The 21,268-nt window shown below is 43.4% G+C and overlaps 1 protein-coding gene and 1 long non-coding RNA gene across 2 annotated transcripts in view; one reads left to right on the top strand and one right to left on the bottom strand.

Moving 5' to 3' along the window:
* Positions 1 to 21,268, bottom strand: part of Svopl (SVOP like) — an 83,219-nt gene that overhangs the window by 31,027 nt on the left and 30,924 nt on the right. Inside the window, exons 9-13 of the mRNA XM_071611770.1 lie at positions 19,739 to 19,812; positions 17,384 to 17,592; positions 16,204 to 16,315; positions 15,183 to 15,264; positions 14,167 to 14,256 (exon numbers count right to left, since the gene is read on the bottom strand). Of these exons, the coding sequence (XP_071467871.1) occupies positions 14,167 to 14,256; positions 15,183 to 15,264; positions 16,204 to 16,315; positions 17,384 to 17,592; positions 19,739 to 19,812 (567 nt within the window). The remainder of the gene's footprint in view (positions 1 to 14,166; positions 14,257 to 15,182; positions 15,265 to 16,203; positions 16,316 to 17,383; positions 17,593 to 19,738; positions 19,813 to 21,268) is intronic.
* On the top strand, positions 12,319 to 13,653 carry LOC114105609 (uncharacterized). Its single transcript, XR_003585046.3, has 2 exons — positions 12,319 to 12,960; positions 13,538 to 13,653. It is a non-coding gene; the product is annotated as an uncharacterized lncRNA (long non-coding RNA).

Below are 21,268 nucleotides of genomic sequence, written 5' to 3'. Positions count from 1 at the left end.
CATCCAAGCCCTGGTGGGGCTTCAAGTCCACTAGGAGAGATCTTAAATACCCTGGCAAATAAATAGGCAATTATAATCTGATAAGTGATACGAAGGGGAAAGCTTAAGATGCCCTAAGAGCTCATACCAGGGAAGCTAGACTTAAACTGGGGTGTCAGGGAAGGTTTTCCTAGCGGGTAAGGAATCATAGCTACTGGAAAATATGAGGTGGGGAAAGGTTTCCAGGGTGAGGGGACAGCAAGTATGGAGACAGCTGGGTACTTTAGATAAACTACAAGAGCCAGATTTTTTAGAGGTAAGTAAATAGGGAGAAAGAGTCCAGATGGGTGCCTGTTGTGGATTGAGTGTGCCCTCACCTAAATTTGTTTGTTGAAGCCCTAATGTTAGGATCTCCTAAAGTCATGGAGAGAACACCCCGAAGAATCCAAGCACAATTCCCATTTATTAGCGGAAGCCAAAGAGGCTGGAAGGCTGACAGAGCGGGACAGCAATAACTCCTCACTCTAGGCCAATTCTTGTGGGGCACAATGACCCTGATAAATGAGAAAAATAAGGCCCACCTGCCGTACTTTAGGTGCATGTTTCCTGGCATTTTATGAGAACATATCCTGTTTTGTCACCAGGACAAATGTTTTCTTAGTACTAGCAAACAAGTTGGTTATTTTCAATGTTATGCCATAGTTAAGATTTAACCTCACTGCCCTATAGAAGATGGGCTGTGCAAGAACAAGGCAGTCTGCAGCTTTGCAGGCTCCCCAGCTCCCCCCAATAAACACACTGTCAATTTTAGGACTCCGAGTCTTCGTGCATAGTTGTGGGACCAAATGCTCAGTAATTCATTCACAGCACCCTAACTGCCAATGTGATGTTTGAAGGCAGGGCCTTTGAGAAGTCATTAGGTTTAAATGGACTCCTGATGGGTCAGTCTTGATGAGATGAGTGAACTTAGAACGAGTTCAAGATGCACCAGAGTTCTTTCTCCACCATGTGAAGGCATAGCGAGAGAAGGCCACCTGCAAGCCAGGAAGAGACCCCTCACCCGTACCAACCCTCCTGGCACCCTGACCTCAGCTTCTCTGGAACTGTAAGAAATAACTATTGAAGCCACGCAGACTGGGCATGTTATGGCAGCCTGCGCTGAATAAGACAGGTCTCCTAGGCAGAGTCCTGTAAGCCATGTTGAGGATTTTTGTCTTCATGAAGGGGAAGAGATAAAAGCTATATGCACAAGAGTAAAGTATAAACTCTGAGGGGAAATAAGTTGAAAGTGACCACTCGGGACGCCATTTTAGCAGTCCAGTGAAAACGGATGGTGATTTGAACCAGAGTGTGCAGAAGTCAGAAAAGGGGATGAGATAAGTGATTCAGGTGAATTAGGAAATTAATCCTCATAGTTTGGGGATTGGCTATGTAGATGAGAGAGAAGGGAATAGAGGAGGATGACTCCCAGGCTGAACAGAAATGCTATTCTCTGGTGGAAACTGGAAAAGGGGATTTGAGGAGAATGCAGTATTTAATTCAGATAGGATGGATTTAAGATGCTTTTGAACATCCAAGTGGAAATGGTGAGAAGGGAGATGGATGAATTGAGCTCAGAAGCAAGGCCTAGTCTGTAGAGAGAAATTGAAGTGCTGTGAGCATGGAGTTGGTATCAAAGTCATAAAAATGATAATATCACATAAGTGCAGGAAATATGGAGCAATAAGAAATCTCCAACAATTAAAGAAATAATAGAGGCAGACATGCATCCAGGAGAATGAGAAGCTCCACAGCAGAAGGAGTAAGCCTACCAGAGGGCAAGGTGATGGGAGCAGAGGCCTCCTCGTGGGTGAGAGGTTGAGAGAGAGAGAGATAAGTGATTAAAGCGACCTTTGGATTTAGAGTCGCAGAGGTCACCAGAGACCTTACCAAGAATCATTTTGATGGAGCAGAGATGGCTGTAGGATGCAGGAAGGAAGAATAGAGGAGAGACAGTGGGAGGAAAGGGAACCCCTTTAGGAGACTGGCTGGAAATGGAAGCCCATTGAACTGCTGCCTAGAAGAAGAGCATGGGGGACAGGATTGAAATCACAAAGAGGTATAATTAAAAACATGAGAGCAGGAGACTCAACTGAGAAACCATTCAGAATTAGTCCAATAAGCTGCCTGTTTAAAAGTCAATAGGAAAAAAAAATTTTAGATATTTTGAGTAGATTATATTTTTCATTAAAACAACAACAAAAAGACATGAACAATGCCTAGGAATAAACTTAAGATACACAGGCTCTGAAGAAAACAATAATCCCATCAAGGGGCAGAAAAGCAAAATTGAACAAATAGACAAATGTTATTTTTAGCTTGGTAGACAACATTAGAGGAAAAAGGCCAAATTTCCTAAACTGATACATCTAAAGAATCAACACTTAAAATCTAAATGGGATTTGGGCAAACAGAAGACAGAATATAACAATGATTCAAATGCATATCTGAGCAAGAAGAGCAAGGAGGCAGATTCCAACAACCAGTTTTTAAATTGTACTATAAATGTTGTTAGAGTAATAAAAAGAACATGACTGTGTTAAAACCAGATTAGTGGCCTAGAACAGCGAGCTAGAAATAGACCAGGTCATTGTGAACATAAGCAAACAGACATGTCTAACCCCTGAGGAAAAAATGGATTGTTCATTAAGTAGTGTTGGGACAATCAGCTTACCATTTGGGAAATCATAAAGCTGTTTCCTCCATGAGTCCTCACATCGCAGAGGCCTTGAAGAAGGCATGTCGAGAGGGTTTCTGGGTTAGAATCTGGGATGCATTCACTTTGTGAATGCTGATTAAATTGGACACAATTTGGACAATTCTATATGTACATTATACTTCAATAAAAGGTTTGCACTCCCTCTTTCCTTCCCCCTCCCAAAAATGACACAGAGATCTAGAAGAAAAGTGCAGTATGTATTTTCACAATCCTAATCACAGAACCCAGAAATTATGAAGGGAAACACTGATAAATTTGAGCATCTCTGAACTTAAAGTTCCTGTACAGAAAAAGGAAAACATGAACAAGAATAAAAGACAAATGGAAAATCTGACATTTCTGCAATGTCAGAAATATAGTTGAAACCTCATGTATGTGAAGGATTCTCACAAAAAGGTAAAATATTTAAATATGAAAAGAACTTAAAGTATCACTTCTGAATAAAAGAAATACTAATCAGCCAGGCACAGTGACAAATGCCTATACTCTCACCATGGTGCCACCACCATAAGGCCATCATCAGAGGCAGGACCAATGGGAGCTTCTGATCTTGGACTTTTAACCTCCAAACCTATGAGCTAAATAATCCTCTTTAAATAACCAGCATCTGTTATTTTGTTATAGTTAATGAAAAACTGATTTATACAAGGATAACACTAGGCAAAGTATAAGTTTAATACATGTTAGTTGAATGTACCATTTGGGATAATTCAACTCTTAATTCTATTTATAAAATAGAAATTGTAGCTACTTTGGTCCTTTTTGATGTTACACCTGCCAAACTACATAAGGCAGCCTCTAAACTTGGTATAAAATAATCCCAAAAAGTTTCCTGAATGAGTCACCAAAATAGGTGAAGGGGCCTTCTAATACAGAGGCTGCCTCCCCTGCTTGCTTTTGAATCCTGAGGGCTTATATGGGAAAGGGCAGACTTCAGAAGACTGTAAAACAGGTCATAAGAGAGACGGTTTAGCTGCTTTGATAGTTTGGATCAAAGATTGGAGATAACTGCCACGCCACTGGTGTTCAGGGAGGTGAGTTGGGCAGAGAAGATGTGCACAGGTATTGCTGGGGGTTAGGGATGGATTTCCCCATTGACATCCCTTTATGATTCTTTTGTAAAGATTTAGAATGTTTTTCAATGCTCTCCCCCCATGCTGGGCTGTCTCACTTGCTGAAATACCACGTTAAGTCTAGCCCCAAGGGAGCAGCCTTGCTGTGTCACCCACACCCCGCACTCCATAGCCATGCCACCTCAGACTGTGAGGGCCTCCACTGCAAAGTTGGGTGAAGCCCAAAGACAGGCATGCACTGAAAGAACTTGACCATCCACAGGAGGTACCAGAAATTCAAGCACCACTGAACCAAGGGATGCCTGGTGTCACAGACCCAATGTCTATGTCCCTCCAATATTCACATGCTGAAATCCAAATCACCACACAATGCTATAATATTTGGATTTGGGGCCATTGGTAGTAATTGGGTCAGAAGGGTGGTGCACTCAGGAAAGGGATTTGTGGCCCTTTAGAGGTTGCATCTGCAAGCCAGGCAGAGCCTCACCAGAATAACCATGCAGCACCTTATTTTGAACTTCCAGCCTCCAGAACTTGTGAGGAGGAAATTCCTGTTATTTTCAATCCCTCTACAGTATTTTGTTACAGCAGCCAGGACTAACACCTGGCTAGGGACAAGGGGCCCGACTTCTGGAAATTTCCCAGAATGAGGGCAATCCCTGACCTATCAGTAGAGGCCTTATACTGGTCCCTTCTGTGTTTTAGTGAATCTAGTGTTTCTATAGAAAAAGTATTTTCCTTTCTTGGGCTACATACTCATGACTCCTCTTATTTCTGTTAATGACTAACAACTAAACATCAAGACTTTTTTTTTTTTTTTTTTTTTTGGTACTGCAGATTGACCTCAGGGGTGCTCTGCCTCTGAGCTACATCCCCTACCTTTTTTATTTTGAGACAATATGTCACTAAGTTACTGAGACTGGCCCCAAATTTACAATCCTCCTGCCTCAGCCTCTTGAATAACTGGGATTACAAGCATGTGCCACCACACCTGGCAAAACAATTGTTTTTTAAGAGGCATCTGTACTAAACTTATATAGTCATTAGAGTGGGCAAACATATTACTGAGTAATATATAAACATTTTTCTTTTGTCAGGGACTAGAAGGAAATTCTCCTTCAAAGATTAGCCTGACAGCCCCCTGGGAGACATCCTGCCTGGGAGGCATCCTGCAGCTACTTATCTCACCTGAGACATCCTGAGGCCACCTATCTTCCTGAAACCTATCTTCCTGAAACATCCTGCGGTTATCTCACCTTGTGCAGACATCCAGCAACTGCCGATAAGAGAGCTTCCCCATTCCCACCATATAAATACCCCTGTGTGAACAATAAAAGTTTGCAGCTTGATCAGAACTTTTGTCTTGCTGTCATCCTTTCGTGTCTCTTGTCCCTTCATTCCTCCCCATCTAGGTTCGCTGCCCACGTTGATGTGTCCTGCCGGACGGGACATTTGGCGCCCAGTGTGGGGCTCGAGCCTTTGACTGAGGGGGAACGCCGTCCTCCGGGAAGACTTGGCCAAGCGGGAGCGCGAGATCGCCTCGGCAGACACAACCGAGAGACAGATCCAGGAGGAGAGTGAAGACGACGCAAGGTGAGTGACCCACCATGGGACAAGCAGTTGTTTTTGTCAGGCCTCAAGGAGGCCCTCAAGACACGGGGGGCGTGTGTTAAGAAAAAGGACTTAAGATTATTCTTTTCATACATAGGAGAATTGTGTCCATGGTTTCCCCTTGAAGGGACCATTGATGGTAAAAGATGGCTTGGAATAGGAGACTGATTATTATGAAGATTATTATTATTATTATTATTAAGATTGTTATGAATCCTTTGGCCCAGAAAAGGTGCCTGTTCCCACCTTTTCTTACTGGAACCTAATTAATTCAAAAAAAAAAAAAGCTTAAAAAAAAAAAAAAAAAGAGAGATATTTTTTGGCCTTTACGTTCTAGAAGTTTGTGCTAGGAGAGTGAGAAAAAGGGAGAGAAAATGTGATGTTAACCTGGAGAGAAATAAGTTTCAATTTTCTATTTTTGTCAATACTCAGAAAGTATGTAGGGACCTTTTTACTACATGATTGTCCTATGAATCAGAATGGCTGTAACTCAGCCGCTGGGGACAAGAGACTTTAGCCGCTGCTGCTCGCTATGGGGTCCTAGCCCCTGCGGCCAGCAGTGCTTTTAACCCTTGAATTACTTGACCTAAATGCCAAACACAGACTAACTTAAGATCTGATGGTAATGCTAGCATTTGCTGCTAAAATACCTTTGGAGCACCCACGTGCCACAGAAAAAAGTGCAGGATGTACACGAGCTGCAACCGCAGGTCAGCAGAGACAGAACAAGCTGCTACCGCAGTAAGATCTTGGCCAGGTGGGGGAAAATGCAGACAAAATCAAACAAAATGCAATTGGCTAGGAAAACTTGGGGAACTTTTGCCCAACTTGGGGAACTTTTGCCCCGAAAATGGGCAGCAGACTCCATGTTGTTTGCATCACCATGGTAACAATGGGGTGACTGGCAGGAAGAGCAGGCTTCCTGGTCCCACCTCCCACACTTTCTCCGGCTTCCGATTGGTTCTTCCACAGTCACTCAGACGGGACTTCTAGTCCCGCCTTCCAGCCACTAACCTGTACTACTGTGTTTCAGATTTCTAGCGGAGTTGTTCAGAGCCTGTATTTTTAAGAATGCCTACCTGTAAATGCTAACGAAAGATATCTTTTTCAGACAAAATTTAATTCCACAGCTTTCTATGTTGCAGCCCTAAATTTAAGTTAGTTCTGAGTTAAATAACCTGACTTTTCTCTATAGTTGTGTTACTAAATAATGTTCTATTGATGAGAGATATCAAACATGCTTCTTTATATTTTACTTTTAATTTTGGAGGTTATGAGGATGCATTTGCTCGCCACAGGAACAAAGCCGGCAATGTTCCTGTGATGACCAAAAAATCCTTATTCTCATTCCTAACTATAAAAAATAAATATGTATACTCAACAAGGATTTTATTTCAGTTACATCAAGTGACGTCACATAGAAGAGTGCACTCCTAGTTAAAAATAAATTAAAATGGATCCAAATATTTTAAGACCACGTGGTTACATAAAATTAATACAATTATAAGTTATGTTCTTATTCTTAATATATATATTTTTAAGATATTTAGATAACCTATATTGGTTAATCTATAAAATAATTAGCACATGCCTAATTGATTAGTTCATATATATTTGCCTAATTGTTTTTCTTCAACAGAAAACCCATTATTTATGTTTTATATTTACATTTATCAGATACTCTGCCTTTTCAGTTACAGATATTTGAGATAAATGTGTTTACTATAAATTTGCTTTTAAGTGAAAATACAATCTTCAAGTAGTTTCTAATTCTCAAAGTTACTGTTCAAACTCATAAGATGATAAATAATTATAATTATGTCTACAAAATATCTAAGGATTTTAACTATATTTTCATTGATATTTCTTATCAAAGTACAATAATTTGTTTATAGATTCTAAGGTTTTCAGAAATTGTTCCAAGTATAACAAAAAAAAAAAAAAAATTTTTTTCTAAAAGAAAAGGATGCTTCAACAAAGAAAAAGCACACATGGATCCTAAAAAGAAAGAAATCATCTTTGGGTAAAACAAGGTCTTTATATTCATATTTCAATGATAAAAGTATTTTCCTAAGTAAAAAAGATTTTTATATTGTTATCTAAACAGACGATGTAAAAAGTTAGAAAGATTAAAAAAGAGATTTATATATACTAAACTGACTATAATTAATTTAAGGGTATTTCAGGCTATTTTTCCTAGTTTAACTATACTAATGTGAGCTAAGATTTTGTCCATATTTTGACATGATAAACAACCTATTAAAATGTAAGTTTATTTCTTTAAAGTAAGATCCTTATTGCCTAATAATTCTTACTGTTTAAGACAAAGATTAGTTTTGGTAAATAAATTCACATTGTTGATTAAACATTAAGTATATTGAACTACTAACTTAAATCCGATTTTAACAATTGTCCTTAGAGACTAAAATCAATTGATTCTAAGACACTGAGATACTAATCTCTACATATTTTGTTTGTTAGATAATAAAAAAAAAAAAAAAACATTTTATTAAGATTAAGGTTCTCCAAATTAAAGTTATATTAATTTTAAACAATAAAGGTTACAAACTTAAAAAAATTCATTGATATTATATAAGTTCTCTGACTAGATCTATTGTCCATAAAAAAATACAGTAAGATTTATATACTGCTCCCTACACAGGAAATAACCTTAATCATATTTTTTAAAGACAATTAAGAGATACCTATTTAAAGGATAATATTCTAAAATACAGAGATTTTGGGATCGCCTTAACCATGCATTATTTGCCCTTAATTTTCTTACCCTAGACAGTGAAGGCCATTCGGCCACAAACAGACACTGGCATCCCTAGTCCAATTCTGTTCGCCCACCTGTTATGTGGCGCGATCCCCTTACAAATAAATGGAAAGGCCCAGATCCTGTCCTCATCTGGGGAGGAGGCTCAGCTTGTGTTTTGGACCAAGAGCAAGCAGCCCCAAGATGGTTACCAGAACGCCTGGTTAAACAGGTTAATGACTTACCTCAACCCAGGGACGGAGGCCCTCCCCCTGAGGACAAATTTTCCTCTTTTGCAGATCTGTGTGAGGATCCTGCTTAAGGCACTTCTGCTGAACAGGTTTGTATACGGAGGCCTTAGCCCTCCACCTTCCAACATCATGGAGTACCTTTTTGGCACCCCCTGCGAATGCAGGGGAGGATCTTGGACTCAGGCTCCCACTAGTTGGACCCAGACTGCTGACTGCTTGACTAAGGTGGCTTACCTCCATGCCGAGGTTGAGTTCATCAGCCTAAATGGGTATGTGTTAACAAGCCAAAGATTATTCCCCCCAGTACAAGTAAAGCTCTCCAAAATTGTTCTGCAACTTGTATGCATACCCAGGCGATGCATGTCTCTTGTTATGCGTCAGCCTCAATTTGTGTTAACAAGCAGGGAGAACAATTTTTTGAAGCCACCCTAACTAAAACTCATGCAGCAGAGGGGACCACTATTCATTATACCCCCCTCCTCTTTGACCGGGGAGGAGAAGGCATATATACCAAGTTACAGTCAGCTGGGTGCCAAGGCACTGTTGGTAAACCCTCCTGCTGGCCCATTAAGGCCCCTACAGGGGTCTCTGATGGTGGAGGACCCACTGATGCTGTGAAGCATCTTCAGATAATCAAACTTTTGAAACCCCAAATCCCTGAGCTCACATATCACCCCTTAATGCTGCCTAAATCCCAGCTCCCAGATTTAGATACCAATACATTAGATATTTTGGAAACTACCTTCTCCTTGCTTAATAATTCCAACCCCACCCTTGCTGGTGATTGCTGGCTCTGCATGACAACAGGGGCAATCATGCCTATGGCAGTTCCTATTAATTCTATCATAGACAGTGATAATACATGCCAACCTGGATTTCCTTTTAAAGTACAGCCTATAGGCACTTTTACATCATGTCTTTTAGGCGCGATGCAGAATAATACCTATGATATTGATGTTGGAGTTACTTCCTTTGGAAATTGCTCAACAGTAAAAAATTATTCCTCACCCACCCCATCTCTTTGTCCCCCCAATGGCACAGTTTTTATGTGTGGAGGAAACTCAGCCTTCCCCAGGCTTCCAGCGAATTGGACCGGTGGCTGTGTTCTTGCCTTATTACTCCCTGATATAACTATTGTCCCAGGAGATGAACCTCTACCCATTCCTAGCCTAGACACCTTAGTCAAAAGACACAGGCGGGCAATACAGGCCTTACCACTCCTTGCCAGCCTTGGAATAACAGCTGCTGTGGGCACAGTTACAGCTGGCTTAGGCACGGCTATACACTCTTACCGTCGCCTATCTCAACAACTTATAGATGATGTACAAACTCTATCAGGAACTATTAAAGATTTACAGGACCAAATAGACTCCCTGGCAGAAGTGGTCCTTCAAAACAGACGAGGCTTACATTTGCTGACAGCTAACCAGGGAGGTATTTGCTTGGCCTTATGGGAAAGATGCTGCTTTTATGCCAATAAATCAGGCATAGTACGCACTAAAATTAAGCAGCTTCAAGAAGATCTAGAAAAGAGAAGAAGGGAACTATTTGAAAATCCCCTCTGGACTGGGCTTAATGGATTTTTACCCTACCTTCTTCCCTTATTAGGCCCTTTGTTGGGTTTGCTTTTAATGGTGTCCATAGGACCCTGCATTATAAACAGGCTGGTACAATTTATTAAAGAACAGATTAATATTTTGGCCTCTAAGCCCATACAGGTCCACTATCACCGTTTGGAGATGGAAGACCGCGCTGCCAACATTTAAAAGGATGTTCTACCCTTCTTTCAGGCTTATTTCTTAAGTTTACATCCCCACAGATCTCTCTTTCTTATATAAAAGTATAAGTAACAGCTCCGACCAACCATCTTCTGCCCTTGCCATAAGGGTTCGCTCTTCCATGGGCCCCTCCGCTTGGGGGAGGACTCACCCATGGAGTGAGGACGTTAGGCCATAATGACAGAGGGTGCAGGAAGGACTGCAGGAGGATGGATCCACGGATCCCAAAACCCAAGACCTCTGAGTGACACGCTCTGGTGCATGGCGGTTGGCATGCTCCCCCCTCAAAGCCGTCTCCTCCAAAAACATGCCAAGGCCACCACGAAATCTCCTAGTGAAGATGCTCGCTCAGATCAGGAGATATTCTAAGGCCTTCTAGAGGAACAGAGCCTCTATCACCCCCTAAAAACATGGCCGGTAAGGTATGGTCAAATATTTTATATAAGAAAGTGGGAGATGTCAGGGACTAGAAGGAAATTCTCCTTCAAAGATTAGCCTGACAGCCCCCTGGGAGACATCCTGCCTGGGAGGCATCCTGCAGCTACTTATCTCACCTGAGACATCCTGAGGCCACCTATCTTCCTGAAACCTATCTTCCTGAAACATCCTGCGGTTATCTCACCTTGTGCAGACATCCAGCAACTGCCGATAAGAGAGCTTCCCCATTCCCACCATATAAATACCCCTGTGTGAACAATAAAAGTTTGCAGCTTGATCAGAACTTTTGTCTTGCTGTCATCCTTTCGTGTCTCTTGTCCCTTCATTCCTCCCCATCTAGGTTCGCTGCCCACGTTGATGTGTCCTGCCGGACGGGACATTCTTTAACTGATTTAACAGCCTCTTTTAAGGAATAAGAGGAGGAAGAACTAAATGAAAGGAAAAGCCAATTCCTAGCTGCCACATGCCCTGTAGATGGCAGTGACTCTCACAAGGTGGTCCACAGCCCAGCCATATCGGATTCACAGGGGTAATTAAAAGTACAAGTGACTGGTCTCTAGCCACAGAATCTGCGTATCTGGATAGAGTCCAGGAATCTATGTCATAGCATTGCACTAGCAATCCTGATAACCACCAAAGTTTGAGAACCACCTCCAGGGAAAGGCCAGTCCGCTCCTGATAGTGACAGCCCCTACCAGATGCCTGGAGCAGCTTCCCTTACTCTACAACCAGCAATATCCCAGGAGTAGGCACAAGCTTCCCAGATCCCAACTCTCGCAATGCAAACCCATTAAGAAAAGCAAAGTATCCCAATTGTACAGTGACATAATTTAACTGGGATTAAAAGTAGGTCACCAGCACAGTGGCACTTACCTGTGATCCCAGGATTCAAGAGGCTGAAGCAGGATGATCACAAGTTTAAGGTCAGCCTGGGAGGTGTAGGGAGACCCTGTCTTAAAAACTAAAAGGGGCTAGGGGTGTAGCTCATTGTAAAGTGCTGCCTGGGTTTAATCCCCAGTACCATCACACACACAAAAAAAAATATTTAAAAAAAAAATACTCCTACTCCCTCTTCCCAACACACCTCAAGTCCTTTGAGGACAGCAAAGGTCCAACTGGCACTTATAAACATTGCCCCAATGGCCAAGCACACTGCTGTCTTATCTCAGCTGTTCAACAGCATGAAGTGAATTGAAATATTTCCTCCTGAGGAGCATAGACTTCACACAATAGTAGTAAGGGATGTTTTGATAGCATTTTTAAAAGGCTTAACTCTGAACCCAGGAGGAAAACTCAAAAGCAACATCCCTTACTCTTCCCAGCCAAGTGGCTCCTCCTTGCCAAGTGACATTAATGCCTTCACATGATCATCAAGCATCGTGTTTTAAACAGTAACACTACCACCTCTTTGGTTTTTGTTTCCGATCTCATCCTGTCCAGGCTCTTCAACATTTGCACCTTATTGTCTTTAACAATAAAGGCTTCATCAGGACTCACACCCATAAAAGAATCTTTTGGTTAAGGAGAATAGCATTTGGCCTTGGACTTTTATTCATTATTATTGTTTTCATCTAGCATTCATTTTGTGTCAAATATTTATCCGGATATTTTGCATTTATTCATGTCTTTTAACAGAATAAACCCACTTAGTGGTGCTATTATTCATCCCCTTTCTCAAGGAGGGTGCCCAGGAGGAGCGAAGGTGTAAAGAGCCAAGAGCCCATTGCTGGCCCCAGGATGCTGGGAGCAGAGCCCTATGGGCCAGAGCACCTGGTCTCAGTTGGCTTCTTCCCCAATCCACAAACCCACCAAAAGCAAGGTGGCCTTTGGGTACCCCAAGTCCCCAGGAAGAATGTTCCAGGTGGCTGAGAGCCCAGAGACTCCATTCCCAATGAAAGCTGGGGAAATGACCCAGCTGGTCATTCAGCCTGGACATCCAAACCAAGTAGTTAACTTTTTTCTTTTGCCCTTTTCTGAAAATAAAATAATAGTCACAAAGGAATTTTGAAAAACAAAGACACAAAACAAAACCAGCCCCTATTTTAAAGACAGGTGGGTGGAGGAAAAAACACTCCTAAGAGTTAAAAACTTAGTGGTCACAAATTCCTGTTAAATGACAGGAAATGCATGTCAGGGTCTGCTCCGCCCACAGCAGCTCTTTCTCTGAGAATTTCACCTCCATATCTACGGTTATTCACAGTCCTGGCTCTTGACCACCCTGATGCAGCTCAAGCATGGACAAATGACCACAACTGGGTAATGAGAGGCCCCTCCTAGCTATCGAGAACTCATCCTCCGGTTCTGGAGGCCAGAGGTAGGGCTGTGTAAGGGATCTGTGGGAACACCACAGACATGGGCAGGCCCAGCACATGGGTCTTCCAGGAGAGAGGAGTAAAACCCACATGTTCAGGGGGGGATGAGTGACCACAGAACCCAGACTGATGGGGAGTGGGCAGGGCCTGGAGTGGACAGCCTTAACTTCTGGACCAGGCCTTCCCAGGGCCTGCCCCACTCCTGCCCTTTTGCTACAGCCAGATCCTGTGGATTTCTGTTTCTTGTGACCAAAAGAGAATGAGCAGTACAGAGTGATAAGGCATATAGCCCCCCAAGACCTACAACCCTACAGGCCACCTTGTGTTATGGTTTGGATATGAGGTGTCCCCCAAAAGCTCATGTGAGACAATGCAAGAATATTCAGAGGTGAAATGACTAGATTATGAGAGTTGTAACCTAATCTGTGGATTAACTGGGTGGCAATGTAAGCAGGTAGGGTGTGGCTAGAGAAAGTAGGTCACTGGGGGTAAGTCTTTGGGGATTATATATTATCTCTGGTAAGCAGAACTCTTTCTGCTTCCTGGTGACTAGGTCCTGATCATTTTTCTCTACCACAGCCTTCCTCCATGATGCTCCACCTCACCTTGGACCCAGAGCTATGGAGTCACCCTGTCCCTCTATGGACTGACCCTCCAAAACCATGAGCCAAAATAAATTTTTCCACCAAAATAAATTTTTCCTGTCAGGTATTTTGGTCACAGCAACAAAAAGGCTAAGGCTGACTAACACACATTACCTGCCTGACTTCCCTCCTGAAGCTTCATGGTGCCAGGGTCCCCTGGATTTCACTTTGCCTGTGCACTGAACTTCCCTTGCCCCATAGCACCTCCCTAGCTCGGGGGCTATGTTTTTCAGTTGCCCATCTAGACAACTGATCAGAGCCAATTCAGAATTAAAGCCCATCATCTTGCAACTACTCCAGCTCTTCAAGGCATCCCTTTCTTTGGATCCTCCCCAACAATACCCAGTTGAAAGTTGAGCAAACCCTGAAGGCGAAGCAATACAGGAGATTGACCGGCAAAGCCTGGCGTTGATGTAGCCTCTTTCCCAACCCAAATTCAAACAGTGGGGCAAAGGAACCCCAAGAAAACTCATCAAGTGAGCCAAAACCTTTGGTTATACTCTTAAATCTAAAGGGCTCAGGGTCCCTCTTTCCCCCCTCCCTACAGACACTCCTGGACTGTACCTGGGAGATAAATGGTGCCACCATCGCACCAATGCGACACAGGGAGCCGCTGGTCCCCATTCCCAGAGCGCGCATCGTGGTGGGGTAGACCTGCGGGGCAGGGGCATGGAGAACACCAGTCAGTGACTCTTCCCAGAGTTCTCCTCTTCCCTCCCAGATCAACCTTTGTTACAAACATACTGAACACCACATACCTTCAGAACACTCAAGATGCTCCTTTTCTCTGATACACACCTTTGAATTCCACCACCACCACCGCCCCCCCGCCCCAACCAGCTCTGGGAATAGAACCCAAGGGCTTGGGCATAATAGGCAAGAGCTCTGCCTCTCAGCTACATCCCCAGCCTCGCCGCAGCCCCTCCCCCCTTTTAAAAATTTTTGTTTTGAGACAAGACTTTACTAACTTGCTGAGACTGGCCTTGATCTTGCAAGCCTCCTGAGTCACTGGGAGTACATGCATGTGACACTGTACCCCCACCCATCCATATAAGCAGAGGTCAATGAGGAACTCTTCAGCTATCTCAGGAAGTACCTTATATCTCGTTGCTGTATTAATTCAGTAAACTAATGCATATGGAATAAATCACAATTATATTCAAATGTAAGCCCACAATGCACCAACCAACAGAGAGAAGGGGAAATGGTCTTCCAAAGTAATGAAGGTGAAAAACACATTGTAATTTTAAGAGGGAGAAACAGGAGCTTCACCCAGAGCAGCAACACACTGCTCCTGACTCTTGACTCCTGCAGGCTGTGGTCAGGGTGATGGCTTGTTTTGTGCATGTAGTGGAAAAGGGAGAAGGTCCCATCTTTCCTCTCACATTGTCTTTCAATAGACTAAACAGGGAGGGGAAAGTCCACATCAAACTTGCTAGTGCCATTTTCATGGGCTGTCTTGAGAACATAATTGACAGAAACCAGGGGCGCATTGTCTACAGAAGGACACCCTGTCTAAGTGGCTCACTTGAATGCCCTGAAGTAACTCACCTCTGGGAAAACCCTTCTGGGAAACTCACCTCCGCAGTGTAAATGTAGATGGTGTTGAAGTTGGCCGCCACCAGGGCCCTGAGCATGAAGAGGAAGCCAATAAGGCCGGCACTAGAGGAGAGAAAGCCAAGGGAAGTCCAAAAAGCCATCACGGAGGGCCACCCAGGGTCCCGTTCCAAGTGCTTCACAGACACTGAAGCAGCCACTTGTCACTCAACCAGAGGGAGGCACTGCTCTTAGAAGGCTTAATGATGGGGTTCAACTACCTCCCAAGTGGGTCATTCTACCTGGCCCCCTAGATGAGCACATGCCCTGAAAAAATGGTACAGTTTTCAGAACTGATGATATGCATTCACCCCTCAGTATTCAGGACAGACTGGTTCCAGGACACTCCCCCGACCTGGTGCATACCAAAATCTGAGGATGCTCAAGTCCCTTTTTTAAAATGGCATCGTATTTGCATTTAACCCCATATTCCTGTACACTTTACATGTCTCCAGGTTAGTGTAACATCTAGTACTTATTTATAAATACTGAATAGTAGTGTAAATACAGTAGTGTTTAGGGAATAACACAAAGTAAAAAATTCCACACATGCTCAGTACAGATGCAAAGTTTTGTTTTTTTTTTTTAAATATTTTCAATCTATGGTGAGAACCACAGTTGCAGAGGCCCACTGTATATTATAGCTCATGCCTCTCTAGGACTGCACATTAAGAGTGAAATCAATCTTACCCCACAGATCAGCTGTCCCTATCACTAAACTATCTCGGCACTGGTCCAGAGAATTTGGTAAACAACTAGGGTTGTTCTCCAATCCTCCAGGAAACTTTGCGTAAAGATCCTAAGTATTTTGGTGGGAATCCCAATGCTTCACCTCCATCCTGAGAGCTGAGAGGTGCAGGAGCAGTAGGAAGAGGCAAATACGCTTGGAAGGCACTAGGTGCTTGCTCTCCACTCTCTCTGGAAAAGGGACTCATGCCAGACCCCAGTGAACACTAGGGGTCTGGAGACCTCATTGGAAACCACTGTAAATGGAAGGACAAATACCTTGAAGTACAAATATTGAGGAGGAGGAAAAACAAAGCCGTGCACCCCATGGTGATAGCAAGGCTCAACCGTCTCCCCAGGAAGTTGATGCCCAGGATATTTAAAGGATTCACTGGAAGGCAAACAGCAAAGACAATTTTTGAAACTTTAACAGACAAGTGACATTTCATGACCCCTAGCCAGGAGTCATGCTTGTTATTTCAGAAAAGAACAACTTTCTCCCAATGTCTCTGGTATTCCATCCCAAACCCATTCACACTGTCATCAAACTCACGACTCCTTCAAGACACTTTCCCCACAGGGGTCCCCAGGATGGTGCACGTGGATCTGTTGTTAATGGTCAGTTTGCTGGACCTATATTTTAAATGTTTTATACAGTTTCTCATTGAATTCAGAGTGCCATTGATTTTAAGTACCATCATTTTATGTCAACTAAGACAGAAATAATGCTGCCATTTGAAATCTAATGAGTCATTTCAAGACACATCCCAATTTCTGAGATGTTAAGATGTGGGCAGAAATGCAACTTAACATAATAATTCAAAGTTTTACGCCTCTGGACCCTTCGTTCCCATACCAATCCATGTTGGAGACATGTCAGCATGATTGAGGGTCTTGTGCAATTCTAGTAGGTAGGAGCCACATCATAGGTTGCATTTCTCTCCCAAGACTCCAAATGGTGTGTACCCAGCCTATTATGGTTTGGATATGAGGTGCCCCTCAAAAGCTCACATGTGAGACAATGCAAGAACATTCAGAGTGAAATGATTAGGTGATGAGAGCCTTGACCAATTAAGTGAATTAATCCCCTGGGAGAATTAACTGAGTAATAACAGAAGGCAGGTGGGGTGTGGATGGAGGAAGTGATTCCTTGGGGTGTGATTTTGGGGTATATATTTTGTATCTGGTGAGTGGAGTCTCTCTCTGCTTCCTGATCATCACGTGAGCTGCTTCCTGCTGCCACATTTCTTTCCACCATGACATTCTGCCTCACCTTGAGCTCCAAGGAACAGAGCCAGCTGTCTATGGACTGAGACCTCTGTAATCAAGAGCCCCTAAATAAACTTTTCCTCCTCTACAATTGTGCTAATCAAGCCTGTTAGTCACAGCAGCAAAGAAAAAAAAGTTGACTAAAACACTGACTGAAATACAGAGGGCCCCAGCACAGAGGGACACTTACAAGCAATTTCCCCAATGGTGCTGATGATCATTGTCCGGTAGTCAGACGGGGCAAACAGGTGGCAGTGGCAGGGACTGTGACTCTCCTGTGAGTCCCCCCCAGTCACCACCACCACCTGTGACTCTGACTTTGAACCACAGACCAGGTCCCTCTCCAGCAGCTCGGCACTGGCCAGGATAACCCCGTAATAGGCAAAAGAGATTCCCAGCCTGGGAGTGAGAAAAGGACATCATTAGCAGACGTGAAGGACGGAGGAAGCTCAGGAGGCAGATGACGGGGAGAGGAGTCCACGTGGAAGTCACAAGACAGAATGTGCAAAAGGAACAGAGAACCCGGCTCACACAGCATCATGCAAATGTCTTTGGGGAAATACGTGTGCATTTCTGTTGGGTATAAACTGAAGAATTATGGGGCCACCAGATACGCACATTTCAATTGTAACAAAGTCTGCCCTAATGTGAGCTGCAGTCAGCTGGTGCTAGCTTTTTCATGTTAGCCATTCCCATGGACTGGTCTCTTGCTAGGTGTTAATTTGTATTTCCCTGGTAACATATATGTGGCATTGGGGACAGCAGCATGTTTGACAAGTTTTTCTGATGCACACATTATGAGTGACCTATCTGTTCAAGTCTCTAATTTATATATAACATATATATTTTTTAGCTGTTGATGGACCTTTATTTTATTCATCTATTTATATGCAGTACTGAGGATCAAACCCAGCGCCTCACACGTGCTAAGCATGCGCTCCACCACTGAGCCACAACCTTGGTCCCTCTAGTCTTATTTTTAAACTGGGTTGTCTTACTGGAAAAATTACAAATATCAATAAAACATTTTTACACAGATGTGTATATGAATATCTCTAAAATGTTTGTTGCCTATTTAGAGCAAATTTCTTCTCCCAGTTGGTAGTTTACCTTTGGGGATTCTCATGATAATTTATGGCGCAGAGTACTAACCTAATGTGTAAAAGTCATCAATCTTTTCTCTTATCCTTAGCCCCTTTTTGTGTCCTGATTAAAAGGACTTTGCTTACTCAGGTCAAGACTGTAAAGGAAAAAAAAAAAAAGAAGCACACAGGGGACCACAAGAGGCTAACCCACTGGTCACTGTTGACTTCAAGGGATCAGTTTCTATCACAAGGAAATGAAAAATGAAAAGGCTACAAAAGTGCAAATGAGAGACTCTTTTTTTTTTTTTTAAGTACCAGGGATTGAGCTCAGTGGTGCTCTACCTTAGCTACATCCCTAGCCATTTTGTGAGACAGGGTCTCACTAAATAACTGAGGCTGGCCCTGAATGTGGAATCCTCCTGCCTCAGCCTCCCCAGTTACTGGGATCACAGACGTGCACTACCACATGCGCCCTGATAAGAAACGTTTAAGAACTTGTTGTAGCTGTATGTGGTGGGGCACAAGTGTGTGTGCCCAGGTGCTGAGGAGGCTGAGGAAGAAGGATTACAAGTTCAAGGCCAGCCTCAGCAATTTAGTGAGACCCTATCTCAAAATAAAATGAGAAGAGCAGAGGATGGGCTCAATGGTAAAGCACCCCACATTCAATCCCTGGTGAAGGGGGAAATGGCCATAGACAATTAGGGTTTTGTCTTTTTAAAATTTTTACTTACTCATTTGTGGTGGTGGTGTGGTGTGGTGTGGTGTTAATAGATAAGACATTGCTAAAGGAAATATTTGGAGTCTATCTTGTGTTTTTCTCCCCAGTGGTGATGAGTGAATTTACAGTAGTCCCCTTATCTGCAGGACACATGTTCCAAGAACCCCCGGGGATGCCTAAAACCAGAGAGTACTGAACCCTATATATAGTATGCTTTTCCCTATACACCCCTGTGATAAAGCTCAATTTATAAATGAGGCACAGCAAGAGAGAAACAACAACTAAAGATAAAAGAGAGCACCTATAACAATAGACTGTAACCAGAGTTAGAGGAGCGTAGTCTCTCTTGCTTTGAGGAAGTCAAGACAAATATTAATATTATCAGACCATGGTTGACCCACAGGTAACGGAAATCATGGGATATAAGACCACAGATGAGGGGGGACCACTGTACATAAGTGGGATTCCTCCAAATACCCATTTTTCTTTTTTTTTTTTTGGTACCAGGGATTGAACTCAGGAGCACTTGACCACTGAGCCACATCCCCAGCCCTATTTTGTATTTTGTTTAGAGACAGGGTCTCACTGAGTTGCTTAGTGCCTCATGGTTGCTGAGGCTGGCTTTGAACTCACAATTCTCTTGCTTCAGCCTCCCGAGCTGCTGAGATTATAGACGTGCACCACCAAGCCCGGTCAAATACCTATTTATTTAAAGCTGGTTTTTAAATAACTGCATTCTTACCATATGACCCAGATCTGTAATGTGGTCCGTAGGTACTTAGCGTCCAGTAGGTCTGCAAATCTTCCTCTTTTTTCCTGCATTATCAAAAGGGTGGGGGAGGGGGGCAGAAGACATTTAGCAGGTTAAGAACGAGCAAACGTTTCTGCGATATTTGGGATCATAGGGAACAAGGATAATATGGGTATGGTAGAGTGAGATGACCACTTGGTCCCCGTGGCACAGCTCGCCAAGCGTTTAGAATATTGTTTATAACACAGGAATCTTAGCCAGCCGTTGTCACTGGCACATAGAGGCACTCAGTGGACTTAAGGCCCAATTCTTCCATTCTTGCCCTGCTCACTGGTGCTGGCACAGGGGTGGGGAGGGAAGGAGGAGAAATTAAAAGTTACAGCAAAACGAATGGGCGATTCTTTTGAAATTAACAAGTAAAAACGTATGTTTAAAAAAAAAAAAAAAGTATGAATCAGGGTGCAGTGGCACAGGGCTGTCATCCCAGGTACTCAGGAGGCTAAGACACAAGGATCACAAATCTGAGGCCAGCCTCTGCAATTTAGGGAAGACCCTGTCTCAAAATTTAAAAAGTGAAAAGAGCTGGGGTTGTAGCTCAGTGGTAGAGCACTCCTGGATTCCATCCTCAGTACTGCAAAAAAATAAAAAATAAAATAAAAAAGTAGGGGAAAGCAAGCTAGAAATACTTTGGATGATTCTCTGTAGAAAACCAACTATTCTTTTCTCATAAATTAACCTGGGATTGCAGGTCCCCTCCAAAGGGACCAGGAATGTGGTCCAGGGGCCTTGGCTCCCGCTGTCACAGAAAGCTAGAGTGTGCAGGGAATTCAGAGGTCTTCTCTCCCATGGCTCTTGGGTGTGGTTCCTGGAGGTCACTGTGGGTAGCATGGTGCCACAGATGACTCCACCCTCATCTACTTCACTTATTAGGGCTCTGGTCACTCATGATTGGAAGACCTTGGAGCTAGTCCCATCCTCCAACTTCCTAGTCCTAAATGAATATACGGCCCATAGAAGGTAAGCAACTTGCTTAAGGTCACATAGCTATGGAGCAGTAGAGCCAGCCTGGAATCAAGGTGTCCTGAGCCCAGTCCAGAGCCTTGTCCATTTACCTCCTCCTTTTTGGTGGGAAGACATCCTGGGGATTGAACTCAGGGGCACTTGACCACTGAGCCACATCCCTGGCCCTATTTTGTATTTTATTTAGAGACAGGGGCTCACTGAGTTGCTTAGGGCCTTACTTTTGCTGAAGCTGGCTTTGAACTTGTGATCCTCCTGTCTCAGCCTCCTGAGCCGCTGGGATTACAGGCATGCATCACGACACCCCACCCATCTACCTCTCTGCTATGAATTTACGTGATGCCACTGTGGCCCCTTCTCCTCCCCCAGTGTCACTAGGGAGTCATAAAGCCGAGGACTTTGTGAGTCACAGGAATTGTCTGTTTCATCCTAATGAGACACTTGGTTCTGAATCTCGGTCCCAACACCCTATCTGCAGTACTCTTCATCTCCAGTGCAGCC

This window comes from Marmota flaviventris, chromosome 1, assembly GCF_047511675.1.
Source record: "Marmota flaviventris isolate mMarFla1 chromosome 1, mMarFla1.hap1, whole genome shotgun sequence".
Taxonomy (NCBI): Eukaryota; Metazoa; Chordata; class Mammalia; order Rodentia; family Sciuridae; genus Marmota; species Marmota flaviventris.
Note: the sequence above shows the minus strand (reverse complement) of the source record. Positions and strands in the feature narration are given on the sequence as shown.